This window comes from Oncorhynchus keta, chromosome 35 (assembly GCF_023373465.1).
Source record: "Oncorhynchus keta strain PuntledgeMale-10-30-2019 chromosome 35, Oket_V2, whole genome shotgun sequence".
NCBI lineage: Eukaryota > Metazoa > Chordata > Actinopteri > Salmoniformes > Salmonidae > Oncorhynchus > Oncorhynchus keta.
Genome location: NC_068455.1, coordinates 43,545,339 through 43,561,926, shown reverse-complemented (window position 1 = coordinate 43,561,926; position 16,588 = coordinate 43,545,339). Strand labels below are relative to the sequence as shown.

Below are 16,588 nucleotides of genomic sequence, written 5' to 3'. Positions count from 1 at the left end.
CTACTATATTACAGTAGGGGGAAATTATTATTATTAGTAAAATCTCTTCTCTTTTTAGTCGTAGATACAGGGCATTCGGAAAGTATTTAGACCCTTTGACTTTTTCCACATTTTGTTGTGTTACAGCCTTATTCTAAAATTTATTCAATTCCTTTTTTTGTTCATCAATCTACACACAATACCTCAGAATGACAAAGTGAAAACAGGTTTAAGAAATTTTAGCAAATGTATAAAAAATACATAAATACCTTATTTACATAGATATTCAGACCCTTTGCTATGAGACTCGAAATTGAGCTCAGGTGCATCCTGTTTCCATTGATCATCCTTGGGATGTTTCTACAACTTGATTGGAGTCCACCTGTGGTAAATTAAATTGATTGGACATGATTTGGAAAGGCACACAGCCGTCTACATAAAGGTCCCACAGTTGACAGTGCATGCCAGAGCAAAAACCAAGCCATGAGGTGGAAAGAATTGTCTGTAGAGCTCCGAGACAGGATTGTGTCGAGGCACAGATCTGGGGAAGGGTACCAAAAAATGTCTGCAGCATTGATAGTCCCCAAGAACACAGTGACCTCTATCATTCTTAAATGGAAGAATTTTGGAACCACCAAGACTCTTCCTAGAGCTGACCGCTCGGCCAAGGTGAGCAATCGGGGGAGAAGGGCCTTGTTCAGTGAGGTGACCAAGAACCTGATGGTCCCTCTGACAGAGCTCTTGAGTTTCTCTGTGGAGATGGGAGAACCTTCCAGAAGGACAACCATCTCTGCAGCACTCCACTAATCAGGCCTTTATAGTACAGTAGAGTGGTCAGGCGGAAGCCACTCCTCAGTAAAAGGCACATGACTTTGCCAAAGGCACCTAAAGGACTCTTAGACCCTGAGATTTGCTGGTCTGATGAATCCAAGGTCGAACTCTTTGGCCAAGTCTGGACGTGACAGTGAAACATGGTGGCAGCATCATGCTGTGGGGATGTTTCAGTGGCAGGGATTGGGAGACTAGTCAGGATCGAGGGAAAGGTGAATGGAGCAAAGTACAGAGAGATACTTGATGAAAAACTGCTCCAAAGTGCTCAGGACTGGGGCAAACGTTCGCCTTCCAACAGAACAACAACCCTAAACACACAGCCAAGACAGCACAGGTGTATCTGAATGTCCTTGAGTGGCCCAGCCAGAGCCCGGACTCTCTATCTGGAGAGACCTGAAAATAGCTGTGCAGCGATGCTTCCATTCAACCTGATAGAGCTCGAGAGGATCTGCAGAGAAGAATTGGAGAAACTCCCCAAATACAGGTCTGTAGAGCTTGTACCGTCATACCCAAGAAAACGCGAGGCTGTAATCACTGTCAAAGGTGCTTCAACAAAGTACTGAGTAAAGTGTCTGAATACTTAAGTAACTGTTTTAAATACATTTGCAAAAAATGATTTAAAAAATGTGTTTTTGCTTTGTCATTATGGGGTATTGTGTGTAGATTAGGGAGAAAAAAATGTAATCCATTTTAGCATACGGCTGTAACGTAACAGAATGTGGAAAAAGCCAAGAGGACTAAATCATTTCTGAATGCACTGTATGTTTACTGAACAGCAAGCTACAATGTTACAACCAAGGGCTGGAACACAAATTATTTTTAATCGTTTTATTCCACTGTTCCGACCAGCAAATTAATGTTCAGAATCGGTTCAATCACCCAAAAATAATGGTTTATATCTTTCCTTTCTGCTCCTTTTTAAACCTGTGTAATCAACATTACATTACTTCACCAATGGATAGAGCAGCTTGCAATTGAGTGGGAAAGCTATGTGCATGCATTGGACAGACAAGTGTAGTGTAGGGTGCGACATGGAACTGACATTTTACGTGTGAGGAGAGTGCTGGGCAACTTGTTATGACATGCATTATCTGAATTAGGCCCATGGAATTATACCTACGGAGGAGCGTTTCTCTGAATGTCTTTGAACTTTAGAGAGTTGCCTTAACTAATGTTGGACAAGAGCTAACCCTTGATCATGACTCACATTTCCATTACATTACACATAATGCCACCTAGAGTTCTTGAGAACTAGACCAGAGCTATCTTAGCTAGCTAACAAGCTTGTGTGTGCAGAGCGGCACCAGAATTAAAATGAAAACACATCTTACCTTTTGTAGTTAATACATCCAATGTGAAGCGTGATAACTAATAGTATCCTTAACTAGCATTGAAAAAGTTTATCCATTCTCTGATTAAAAATCTCTCTCCCTAATTTCTGAATTACGCCTGTAATGTCATTAGCTACAGTAGACTATGCATGCTTCGGAGGGAGGGGAAGGGGCAGATAGACACACAAACTATGGAAGTCTGTTCGGGTCGTTGCGAATCAAAAACACACAGGTTAAATAACCCTATTTGACCCGTCAAATAACACTAGACTGACTGACACTGGAAAACGTTTGAGTGACTGAGGGCTTTGCATTGGCTCTTTGTTGCATTTTTTTTGTGGGACTGGAATAAAAATGCCCGGAATGTAAAATAAAGTTATTATCTGGTTCCCATGCTTTTAAAAAAAATGATTCTGTTCTGGAACCGTATAGATCACTTTCGTTCTTGGTTCTAGTTTTGTTGCTCTAAACAATTTCATTATTTTCCAGTTTTACTGAACCAGTTACAACACCTGGTTACAACCAGTCACCTAAAGCTAGGTTTACCAGCAAATGTTAGCACATGACTGGAGTTGTCTAGCTAATTAGCCTGGTGCCTGCAAACTTGTTATTGTTCTCTTTCTATTAGGCTAGATATTGTTCTAAATGTAATCTCTGTGCCTGTGCACATGTATGCATGTTCAATTAGTCTACGCTAATGTTGATGTTATGCTGGTACAGTTTGGTACAATACCGTTTAGTGCCTGGGATTCTTCCTTAAGATGGCACGTAACAGAATGAATTTGTCTGTGTGTGTTATTGTATCAGAACCGTATCCCGTGAACTGTATCTCTTGATGGATTGGACATTATGCTGGATTTGAAGCAGAAGATGACTCAAGGTGGATGGCAGTTTGATCATGACAACACTCCTCCCACAGGCTGTGCAAGTATTCCCTGAACTTTACATACTGTATGTTTCTTTGTGAATGGCAATTTCATCATGAGCACCTCTCCCATCATTTGGTGATCACCAGTTCTCTTGGCTACAAATTGTTACACCAGATAGTGATTTAACTTGTTGAATCTAGGGGTATTTAAAAAAAAATTAAATAACGTTCCCAAAGTAAACAGGCTATTTTTCAGGACCAGAAAATAGAATATGCATATAATTGACAGCTTAGGATAGAAAACACTATTAAGCTTCCAAAACTGTAAAGATATTGTCTGTGAGTATAACAGAACTGATATTGCAGGCAAAAGAATGAGAACTCCAATCAGGAACGCAGCGGTTTCTAAATAAGAGTCCCTTCCTATGCTTCCCTATTGAGCAGTGAATGGGATATCAACGAGAACTTTTTCTATGGCTTCCTTAATGTGTCTAGTATCACAAGACATAGTTTCAGGCTTTTATTTTGAAAAATTAGCCTGAGCGACAACATTGCGTCAGTGTCCACCTGATGGCTCTGTCTATTTCTCGCACATTTTTCCACCCGGTCTTAATGTAAAAAGCTCTGTCCCGGTTGATATATTATCGAATAGATATTTGAAAAACACCTTGAGGATTGATTATAAACTACGTTTGCCATGTTTCTGTCGATATTATGGAAATAATTTGGAATATATTTCCGCGTTGTCGTGATCACAATTTACGGTCGTTTTTCTCAGCCAAACGTGAACTAACGGAGCTATTTTTGTCTACAAAAAATATATATATATGGAAAAAAGGAACATTTGCTCTCTAACTGGAGGTCTAATGAGTGAAAACATCCGAAGCTCAAAGGTAAATTATTTAATTTGATTGCTTTTCTGTTTGTCGTGACTAGATTGCCTGATGCTAGCTAGGCATAATGCTATGCTAGGCAATCGATAAACTTACACAAATGTTTGTCTTGCTTTGGCTGTAAAGCATATTTTCAAAATCTGAGATGACAGGGTGATTAACAAAAGGCTGTTTGAATATATTTCACTTGTGATTTCATGAATATTAATATTTTCTAGTAAGATTTTTTTGTCCGTTGCGTTATTCTACTTAGTGTCAGTTGATGACAATTCTCCCGGATCCGGGATGGGTAGTTACAAGAAACTTCTTGATGCACCCATCCAGTTAGCGGGATCATTTTCGTCAACATCCGCTGAATTGCAGAGCCCCAAATTCTAATTAAATTACTAAAAATATTACATTTTCATGAAATCACAAGTGCAATATAGCAAAATACATCTTAGCTTGTTAATCGACCTGGCGTGTCGGATTTCAAAAAAGCTTTTCGCCGAAAGCATACCAGGCGTTTATGTAAGGACATCTCTCTCAGATCTTCGGATGTTTGCACTCACGAGACTCCCAGTTACACAATAAATGTTCCTTTTTGATTAAAGATTATTTTATATCCAAAATACCTCTATTTGGTTGGCGCGTCATGTTCAGAAATCCACAGGCTCGAGTGGTCATGACCGGGCAGACGAAAATTCCAAATAGTATCCGTAAAGTTCGTAGAAACATGTCAAACGTTTTTTTATAATCAATCCTCAGGTTGTTTTTACAATATATATTACTTTTTCAATATTATATTTACAATATTTCAACCGACCTGTAGCTTCTTCAATAGGATAGAGAGAGAAAATGTCTGCTCCAAGCTGTTGCCCATGCAAAACACTGCTGGCACATAGCCATCCAATGACGCAATGTGATCTTTCTCACTCATTTTTCAAAATAAAAGCCTGAAACTGTCTAAAGACTGTTCACACCATGTGGAAGCCATAGGAAAATGGAGCGAAAATGGAGCGAAGGCAGGCAATGGAACAGAGAGCTTTCAGAAAAAAACAGCACTTCTGGGTTGGATTTTCCTCAGGTTTTCGCCTGCAATATCAGTTCTGTTATACTCGCAGACAATATTTTGACAGTTTTGGAAACTTTATTGTGTTTTCTGTCCTAATCGGACAATTATATGCATATTCTAGATTCTGGGCCTGAGAAATAGACCGTTTCATTTGGGCATGTTTTTCATCCAAACATCAAAATACTGCCCTCTACACTCAACAGGTTAACCAATTGGGACTATTTTGTGTAGGTCCATTACATGAAATCCAAATAAAAATCTATTTAAATGACAGGTTCTAATGCAACAAAATAGGAAAAACATGAAGGGTGATGAATACTTTTGGCAAATCTTACCATGACCATCTTGTTGCTCCTCTGCTATAGGCAGAAACTATAACAGGAAGCTCCCGTGCTTATGGTCTAGCCAACACTGTTCTAACCAATCGGATTCCACGCTTCAAGATTGCTTCGATCAAGTGGACTGGGATATGTTCCGGGTAGCCACAGATAACATTGACGTATACGTTGATTCGGTGAGCGAGTTTATAAGGAAGTGTATAGGAGATGTTAGGGTAGCCTAGTGGTTAGAGCGTTGGACGAGTAACCGAAAGGTTGCAAGTTCAAATCCCCGAGCTGACAAGGTACAAATCTGTCATTCTGCCCCTGAACAGGCAGTTAACCCACTGTTCCTAGGCTGTCATTGAAAATAAGAATTTGTTCTTAACTGACTTGCCTAGTAAAATAAAAAAATTAAATAAATGTTGTACCCATCGTGACTATTAAAACCTTCCCTAACCAGAAACTGTGGATTGATGGCAGCATCCGCGCAAAACTTAACACGTACTACTGCATTTAAACATGCCGAGGTGGCTGGAAATATGGCCGAGTACAAACAGTGTAGTTAAGGCAATCAAACAAGCAAAGTGTCAGTATAGAGACAAAGTAGAGTTGCAAATCAACGGCTCAAACACGAGACGTATGTGGCAGGGTCTACAGACATTCATCGATTACAAAAAGAAAACCAGCCCCTTCTTGCTTCCAGACAAATTAAACAAATTCTTTACGCGCTTTGAGGACAATAGTGCCACCGACGCGGCCCGCTACCAAAGACCGTGGGCTCTCCTTCTCCATGGCCGACGTGAGTAAAACGTTTAAACATGTTAACCCTCGCAAGGCTGCCAACCCAGATGGCTTCCCTAGCTGCGCCCTCGGAGCATGCGCAGACCAGCTGGTTGGTGTATTTACGGACATATTCAATCAATCCCTATCCCAGTCTGACATGGTCCACGCACACAGACAGTGTGGTGAAGAAGGCTGAAAAAATGTGTCTTGTCACCAAAAACCCTCACTAACTTTTACATGTGCACAATTGAGAGCATCCTATTGGGCTGTTTCCTCGCCTGGTACGGCAACTGCACCACCCACAACCGCAAGGCTCTCTAGAGGGTCTGCATAGCGCATCACAGGGGGCAAACTACCTTCCCTCCAGGACACCTACAACACCCTCCAGGACACCAACAAGGCAAAAAAGATAATCAAGGATAATAACCACCCAAGCCACTACTTGTTCACCCTGCTTCCATCAAGAAAGTGAGGTCAGTACAGGTGCATCAAAGCTGGAACAGAGAGATTGAAAAGCAGCTTCTATTTCAAGGCAGACAGATTGTTGAACAGCCACCACTAGCACAGAGAGGTGGTTGCCTACCTACAGACTTGATATCCTTGGCCACTTTAATAAATGGAACACTAGTCACTTTAAAACGTCTTAGGCCCGCAGTCCCTTTAACGGGATCGATATGGCAACAGCCAGTGAAAGTGCAGGGCGCCAAATTCAAAACAGAAATCTCATAATTAAAATTCCTCAAACATACATGTATTTCATTCCGTTTTAAAGGTAATCTTGCTGTTAATCCCACCACAGTGTCCGATTTCAAATAGGCTTTACAGCAAAAGCACCACAAACGATTATGTTAGGTCACCACCAACTCACAGAATAATTCAGCCATTTTTCCAGCCAAAGAGAGGAGTCACAAAAAGCACAAATAGAGATAAAATTAATCACTAACCTTTGATGATCTTCATCAGATGACACTCATAGGACTTCACATTTATATTTTTAATCTCAGTATACATTGGTGCGTTATGTTCACTGTTGAGTCAACCGAAATCACATTATAAATATTCCTTTACCTTTGACGATCTTCATCAGAATGTACTCCAAGGAATTCTAGTTCCACAATAAATGCTTGATTTGTTCGATAATGTCCATCATTTATGGCCAAGTAGCTACTTTTGTTAGCGCGTTTAGTACACAAATCCAAACGCTCGTGCAGGTCCATCCGAACGTCGGATGAAAACTTCAAAAAGTTATTACAGGTCGAAGAAACTTGTCAAACTATAGAATCAATCTTTAGGATGTTGTCATCATAAATCTTCAATAAAGTTCCAACAGGAGAATTCCTGTCTGTAGAGAAGCCATGGAACGCAGGTCGCTAATCATGTGAAATGCGCGTGACCAGGACCTGGCTCTCTGCCAGACCACTGACTCAAAGAGCTCCCATCCGGCTCCACAACACAGTAGAAGCCTCATTCAAGTTTCTAAAGACGATTGACATCTAGTGGGAGCCCTAGGAAGTGCAACTTTATCCATATCCCACTGTGTATTCAATAGGGGCTTGGTTGAAAATCGACTAACCTCAGATTTTCCACATCCTGTTTGGATTTCTTCTCGGGTTTTTACCTGCCATATGAGTTCTGTTATACTCACAGACATCATTCAAACAGTTTTAGAAACTTCAGAGTGTTTTCTATCCAATACTCTGGGCACCTTTCATCCAAGCTAATACTGCCCCTGCAGTCATAAGAAGCTAAATTAATAATGCCACTTTAAGAATGTTTACACACCGTATCTCGCATTACTCATCACATACAGTTGAAGTCAGAAGTTTACATACACTGAGGTTGGAGTTATTTAAACTAGTTTTTCAACAACTCCACAAGTTTCTTGTTAAACTATAGTTTTGGCAAGTCGGTTAGGACATCTACTTTGTGCAAGACACGTCATTTTTCCAACAATTGTTTACAGAGATTATTTCACTGTATCACAATTCAAGTGGGTCAGAAGTTTACATACACTAAGTTGACTGTGCCTTTAAACAGCTTGGGAAATTCCAGAAAATGACGTCATGGCTTTAGAAGCTTCTGATAGGCTAATTGACATAATTTGAGACAATTGAAGGTGTACCTGTGGATGTATTTCAAGGCCTACCTTCAAACTCAATGCCTCTTTGCTTGACATCATGGTAAAGTCAAAAGAAATTAGCCAAGACCTCAAAAACAAATGTAGACCTCCACAAGTCTGGTTCATAATTGGGAGCAATTTTCAAACACCTGAAGTGTACAAACAAGCAATAGTACTCAAGTATAAACACCATGGGACCACGCAGACGTCATACCACTCAGGAAGTAGACGCATTCTGTCTCCTAGAGATGAGCGTACTTTGGTGTGAAAAGTGAAAATCAATCCCAGAACAACAGCAAAGGACCTTGTGAAGATGCTGGAGGAAATGGGTACAAAAGTATCTATATCCACAGTAAAACTAGTCCTGTATTGACATAACCTGAAAGGCCTCTCAGCAAGGAAGAAGACACTGCTCCAAAACCGCCATAAAAAAATATGTTGGCAGAACTGAATAAGCGTGTATGAGCAAGGAGGCCTACAAACCTGACTTAGTTACACCAGCTCTGTCAGGAGGGATGGGCCAAAATTCACCCAACTTATTGTGGGACGCTTGTGGAAGGCTACACAAAACGTTTGATCCAAGTTAAACAATTTAAAGGCAATACTTCCAAATACTAATTGAATTGTATGTAAACTTCTGAGCCACTGATGAAAGAAACAAAAGCTGAAATAAATCATTCTCTACTATTATTCTGACATTTCACATTCTTAAAATAAAGTGGTGATCCTAACTGAGATTAAAAGATTAAATGTCAGGAATTGTGAAAAACTGAGTTTAAGTGTATTTGGCTAAGGTGTTTGTAAACTTCCGACTTCAACTGTATGTATATAATGTATACTGTATCCTTCAATATCTATTCTTTACTATCTATTGCATCTTCGCCGCTCTGTCACTGCTCATCCATATATTTTATACTTAAATATTCTTATCACATCCCTTTTGTGTGTATTAGGTTCTGTTGTGGAATTTGTTAGATTTTAGGTTTTGTTGTGGAATTGTTAGATATTACATGTTAGATACTGCTCCACTGTGGGATCTAGAAGCATTAGCATTTTGCTACAATTGCAATAACATCTGCTAACCATGTGCATTTGACCAATAACATTTGATTTGATTAAAGATGAAGTTGTCACTCAACAGCAAGCAAGTAACCCTGTAGCTAACGTAACTGTTCGAACAGTTATTACTTCTAGTCCTACTATAGCACGTACTGTAGCTAGCTAAAGGCATGGCAGGCAGCAGATCTCTTTTCAATGATGTAACAAACAAGTTGTGATCATTTTAAGGAAAACAAAAACGACTTACATTTGAACACCACCGCAGAAGATTCGCTTTTTGCCATCTTTCAAGTTGTTTTGTTATTTACTTGAAGAGATCTAGGCATTTAAAATATTCTTGATTTTTCGAAATGTCACATACTATTTTAAACCATTTTTTTTTCTCAAATACTCAAACAGCACATTATTTAGGATGCAAGTATGGGTATTTGGACACGGACAGTGTGTGAGAGGAGGAGAGAAGCAAATGATTTGATTTGGTTAAATCCTCCGTTAACAGTCGAAGGCTATGTGGTCTCACAAAATACTATTACCGGCAATCAATTTAAATACGTTAGAACCCTTCCCACGGAAACTAATTAGGGGACATAATTTGCCTTTTTGATTCCAATCACAGCCAACCAGAGAGGGGGTCCAATCTACAATGTGCAGAATGGAACGGGTGAAAACATCAGGAGGTGTTGTTGGAAGCAAAGTAACCACGCTTATTGATCCATCAATTTAGACAGCACAGAAGAAGAGAGACTGAGCATGAAAGCAGGAAATGATGCTGTAATTAAATGAATGTGGTATTTCATACATGGGAAAACAACAAGAAACGGAAGGATCCCACAGTAGCCATTTTGAATCAGCCAGTCAAAAAGGGTACTTTGGAGATATTCATATGAATCATTTTTATGTTGAATAAATTAATGTGATTTTTTATTTATTTTTATTCAGAATCTAGACATACTCAATATCTTAAAGCACACTATAAGGAGTATAATGACACCATTATGTTCTGATCTGTATCATTCTTCACCATTTTCAAAAAATGTAAATGTAAAAAGACTGTCAAACATCCTTCCTCTCAATGAAGTTTCTCTGTGACAATTGCTGGAATAATCAGAGATATCAAAAGTAATTTTTTTTAGGGCACGCTGTGATGGAATCGCGCTACGTATACACACACAGGCCTTGCTCATTAGGAAGGCTTTATGATCTGATTGTATCAGTGTATCAAGTGCAGTTGTTCACAGCCAAATTCTGATATTTTGCCCAATTATTGCCAAATGCTCTAATTTGTCATAAGACCAATAATGGCAAACGATCAGAATTGGGCTGCCTGTGTAAATGCAGCCATATAGGCCTACACTCAGAAGATTGGCTTTAGGGCCTTATGTTGTATTGACATGATAGAGCTCAATTTTAAATCCCTAAGAAATGATACCTTCCAACCACCCACTGTCTGTGTTCAGTAGATTAGAAACAGTTTGGCGTTTAAGTACATCTATGTTCAAGAAACTAAATCAAATATCCTTTACATGTAAACTGCATCATCTTTTGCCATTCAATGCTACAAGCTACTCACAGTACCAATAAGTGAGGTGGTCACAGGATGTGACTGACACATTACTGACTCAGAAGAGCAGCAACTAGAGCAGAAATATGCAGGTCGCCATTTCAACCAGTAGATGGCAGCAACTGAATGCTTCTGAGACATTCCCACCACTACCATCAACAGCTAACTACCGTCCACAGCTACAGCAGTGAACCTCACCTTCACGGGCAACAAAGAGCCATCACTGACATCAGTAATAGTAGAGCAGTGACAACGCACGCACGAGCGTGCACGCACACACACACACACTCAGAGCAACATACAGTACAGTACTAGGTGGAGCTCAGAACTTTCTGACACCACATATCCACCACATTCCCAAGACATTGTCTCATGTCAACAAGCAGCACATGTCACGCACCGAAACGTCTGGTCGGCCTAATAAAGAGTGTCACAACGCATTCCTGCCCCCTTTGACGCTGCCCTTCACTCGGGATGGAATCAGGTGCCAGTCAAGCATTTCAGCCATCTTGGTTTGTGGCGGTGGCAGCCGCTGCCGCTCCTCTGGGACTCCAGATGGGACTGTATCATGTATGCGCTGCTCGGCGACGGCGGGATATCAACTTCCCATAATCCATTTGGTGTTGCGTGTGGGGAGATGGGATGTCAAGTGTGTTTGTCACATTAATGGGAAACATGTGCAATTGTGACAGACAGGAGGTCTCTATAGTGCGCTCCACTGGCTCGCTCGCACACGCACACACACACACACACAAATACACAGATAGAGGGAGCGAGGGAGGGAGGAAAGAGAGGAAGAAAAGAGGTGAGGAAAGGCATTCCAGCTAAGAAAGCATCCAATATTGGTCAATACAAATCAAAACCACAAAAGAAGCCAAGAAAACCCTCCCTTAATCTTCTTCTCATCCCAGCTGCATTTCTTGGATGGAATCTGTCGGCTTTCTTTGAGTACTGAAATAATGGTATAAATGCTTCACAAATAATCCTGGCAATCCCAGTTTGACACTCTCATAGATCGCTATGTTATTGTTGCAAATGTATGTTTGATTTTTTAAATGCATTTTATTGTCTGCATGACATCATCTTACAAATAAACTGTAGTCTCTCGCACTCTCTCTCAAACACGCACACACACACAATTCAATAAAAACAACCTGTTCGGTAGTCTTACAGCACTCTCCTTTTCAGTTGTATCTGTGGTACCACCCACGTTGTGGGGTGGGTGATGTTGAAAGTATCTATCTAGGGCTGGGTGTTAGAGAGGTTTGTGTGTGTGTGTGTGTGTGTGTGTGTGTGTGTGTGTGTGTGTGTGTGTGTGTGTGTGTGTGTGTGTGTGTGTGTGTGTGTGTGTGTGTGTGTGTGTGTGTGTGTGTGTGGAGGAGGTAAAGGGAGGTACATTACTGTATCATCTCTGCTAGCAAAGAGGGAGTTCCCACATGAATACTTCACTCCCATCCTCCCACTGCGCATGCAGCATGTACACTAGGATAGCACCCCATAGATACAATGGAAAGAAAATGATAAGATTTGTTTGTTACTTGTTATTTTATTCAGATCCACATTAAACATAAAACCTGACCTAATATACAATATTAGCAGACAAGAACATCTCAAGGACAGAACTTAATACATTTTAAATAAGAAAATACATTTTACCTGTACTGACAAAACACTAAGAAAACAGAGACCTATGCTCTAGGCCTGCACTTAGTAGCATCTATCAATTAGGCCTTCAAAAGAAGACATCTTTCATTGAAAATGTGGGGATTACTTGGTCTCTCATGGCTGGATGGCACAGCTGGATCTGTTGGCTCACATTCACATTCACACAGGGAACTGCATGAATAGGGTGGAATGTAGCTAGCGGTTAGAGCATTGGGCCAGTAACAACAAAGGTTGCTAGTTTGAATCCCAGAGCTGACAAGGCTGACAAATCAGTTGATGTACCCTTGAGCAAGGCACTTAATGTAATGCTTCGGGTGTCGTAGGTGTGTGGAGTCAAACGCAGGAGACAGTGAGTGCAATGCTGTGCGTCTTTAATAGCACCAACGCACCACAGGGTGCTCACAATAGTAACGGCCCCAAACACAGGGAATGAAAATGTACAACGGAAAAGTCACGACCAGGCACTAACACGTACCTCTACAACAGAGCCGAAGGTTACACTGAAATAATCCCGCACAACAACCAGGCGGGCCGGCTGTCTAATAAAGACAAACTAATCATATATAAACAGGTGCTACCAATCAACATACATACAAGGAGGGAGAGGAAAGACAATCAGTGGCAGCTAATAGGCCGGTGACGACGACCGCCGAGCGCCACTCGTGACACTTAACCCTAATTGCTCCAGGGTCGCCGTTGATAATGGCTGACCCTGGGTGTAACCCCACTCTCTGAGGCTGTGTCAAGGGGAGTTGGAATTCGCTAAATAACTAACAGGACAAATATAAGCACCCACCAACCAATTGTATTAGTATTACTACTACTACACACTATTGGTGTACGTTGAGCCCAACTGACAGTTAAGCAACAGGGTCAAACATCTTGTGTATGTGTGGGGTGAGTGGAGGGGTGTGTGTGTGTGGAGGGTTTTAGTGTGTGTGTGTGTTTGCGTGTGTGTGTGTGGAATACTACAATTGAGGCCAGAGCAAAAACAACTGAGTAATGATGTGTTCCATCATGTACTGTACAACCAAAATGGCATCCTGAGGCTAGGGGTCAGAGGTTAACATGGATGGAATTCCAGGGTATCCATCATGGAAACAGCGGTCATATCTTTAACCACGTTATGCTTCATTATGGCCCGAGACTTCTCACTCCTTTTGGAACTGACCCCCTCTTTGAAGTTGAATCGTCTCTCTACGTATGTCTCTATACATCCTCCATCGCTCCTCCTCGCTCTCTCGATGCCTCAGCTGTTTTTGCTCTCCCTCTCTGTCTCCCCTCTCTCATCGATGGACAGAGTTAATCAGGCAATTAAGATCTAATTAAAAGAGACGTAAGGGCTCTGACAGCTTGTTGTGACTGGAATAGTGGTGTGTATGTGTGTGTGTTTGTGTAATGTTTTCTGTGCATGTCTTGGCCGCGCGCACACACACACACACACACACACAAAACCCACCACACACTCACACCCCTTCACTCACCCCACACATACACAAGATGCTTGACCGTGGTGCATGGCTATCAGTTGGGCTCAGCATACACCAATAGCGTGTAGCAGTAGTAATAATAATAACAATAATAATAACACAAACACACGAACATACAATTGTTATTCTCAAAAAACAGAGGTGTGGGCGACAGAGAGCATAGGTGACAAACAAAACAATGAAAGTAACAAAATAAACTTTTGACTGTTTGAAACAAACTCGTATAATACACGGCTGTTTCTTCTTGACCAAAGGCTATTTGTCAAACCTGGCACATCAACAGAGATCTCTGCTTGAGTCAATGCAATCCCTCCGCCAGGCGAATTCTACAATCTAAAGCAGCTTTGACAGGAAAAATAGAACAACACCTGATTTAATCTCGGAGACCCTTGTCTCCAGAGAGCAATTTCACAACAGGCAGGAGAGAGAGGGGGCTTCGAATCCAAATGAATAAGAAGACATGACAGCGCGCAAAGAGAGAAGGCCACGAAGACAGCATCATGCTCCCGTCGCTCGTCACTCTTAGCGCTCTCATCGCTCTATTCGCTTTCGTGGCTCTTGCATTGCCTAGCCATGCTTCGTCCAGAGTGGCTCATCATGTTGTTGCTATCAAGCCGACAGGTAGGTATCAATAGCCAAGTAGGGGTTGGAAGCTATAGTGAACTTAGAATGGTCAATCATGCTGAGGTATTGGAGTATTTGCATAAAGTTCAGCTCACACCCTTTTCACGATCCCTTGCCCATGCTCGCATTGTCCAATGGTCTCCTGCCCGCTTCTCATCACTTTTCTTCAATTGAAAATTAGTGGATTCCGTTGTTTCATCGCCCAACATTGTACGCAGTTAACACAGGCTGTTATCGCTCTCGTCGCTCTTGATACTCTCATCGCTCTCGTCACTCCCAGACCCTGGGCATCGGATACGGGCAGTTGCGTTTCACATAGTAGGAGAGGAAAGGGGGAGGAGGAGTGAGGAGAAGAGGACCTGCTAAAATGGGCTCAGCTGTTCTAGTCCAACTCACTTCCTGTTACATGGGGTAATCCTACTCTGACTTCTTTCAATAAGTAGGGGATTAGCAAGAGATAAAAACGACAAAAAAATATTGTTTATCTGGCCAAGGGGAGGAAGACTGTTTGGCATCTGTGGATCTAGGTAAAGCTCTCTGTTAGCTTATTGCAACTGGCTATGGGTTGTGGCTATGGTACACCTGCAATGTGGTATATGTAGTTGTTCATGTGCACGTACACATACAGAGTTTGTATCTTTCATGTGGGAGAGCATACAGGGAGTCGCCCCTGGAGATATACTGGGAACTGGAGATATACTCGGAACTTTGTCACAAATGGCACCCTATTCCCTATGGCATACACTACTTTTGACCAAGTCCTATGGGCCCTGGTCAAATGTAGTGCACTACATAGGGAATAGGGTGCCATTTGCAACACAAACTTGCTGTCTCCTCACTGTTTCTTCTCGGGGCAAATCAGCCTCCAATTCATTCATGTGTTGGGAGAAAAGGAGAGGAGTGTCAACCTGTATGCCAGGTGAAAAGCCTATGTTTCCAAGCACGCTCATGGCTTCTGAGTAGGCAGAGTAGGCCAGTAGGCCCGGTTGTATTATGGAGAATAAAAGCAGACCAGCAGGCCTGGTTGTTCCCCTGGGCACCCCATCGGCATACTCCCGAATTGGAGCGGTAGTCCTGGACAGACTTGGGATGGGAGTGAAGGAGGGATTCAGTACAGTAGAGAAGGAGCTAGGGAGAGTGAGAAAGGGAAAGCGGGAGGGAGGGAGGGATTCAATGTACAGTAGAAAGCGAAGGAGGGAGAGACAAATTGGGAGGGAGGGAGAGAGAGAGGGAGAGCGATCTCACGGGATATGTCATTTCTCCTCCTTCTTTGTCTCTTGTTTTATTCATCCTTTATTCTCTTGCAAGTAGCTGTCTGGTTTTCTCTGTCGGTTTCGCTCTTGCCAACAACACACATCAACAGTAGACATGTGCACTGAAACAAAAACACTAATAAACACATACACGGTAAAACAAACACATACACAACACATACACACACACACACAGATACCAATCTCTTATACATAGTAATAAGGGAGCTCCTGCAAGCCCAAAGCACACAATCAGTATAGGTGGAAGGTGTCCAAAATAATATTTACCCTTGATTTAGAGGCCATTTAAGATGCATTAGCTCCTCAGTAATTATGAGAAACTCAATTATAACAATCCTCTGAAGACTAGAACAAAACTGGAGGGCTTAGGTTTTTAAGCAATGGTGTTACAAAACCAATAACTAGCCTACTGATTTGTTGTGCACTCATGGGGTGGATTGCAATAAACAGGCAGAACCTGGAGCTAGCTCAAAAAAAAAAAATCTGTCAAGTTTTTAGGCCATATCGTCACGGCAGAGGGCATTGCAACCGACCCAGGAAAAGTGTCTGCAATCAACGACATCACAGCAGCTGACCTGATGGAAAATGGCCTAAAACCTTGACAGATTTTCTGAGGAGGTAACCTTTTTTTTGAGCTAGCTTCAGGTTGCGTTCCTTAAGGCGGGAAAACACCATTTCAAGACGGTCCAGGGCTTCCTGCTCACTCTTCCCGAAAACCAGGGGATCATCCAAGTAGC

The 16,588-nt window shown here is 41.7% G+C and overlaps 1 protein-coding gene across 1 annotated transcript in view; it reads left to right on the top strand.

The window, feature by feature from the left end:
• The window catches only part of LOC118369127 (procathepsin L), a 30,869-nt gene extending 15,973 nt beyond the window's left edge, over nucleotides 1–14,896 (top strand). The window contains 1 exon segment of the mRNA XM_052495677.1: nucleotides 14,858–14,896. Coding sequence (XP_052351637.1) covers nucleotides 14,858–14,896 — 39 coding nt within the window.
• Nucleotides 14,897–16,588: the final 1,692 nt, after the last annotated feature.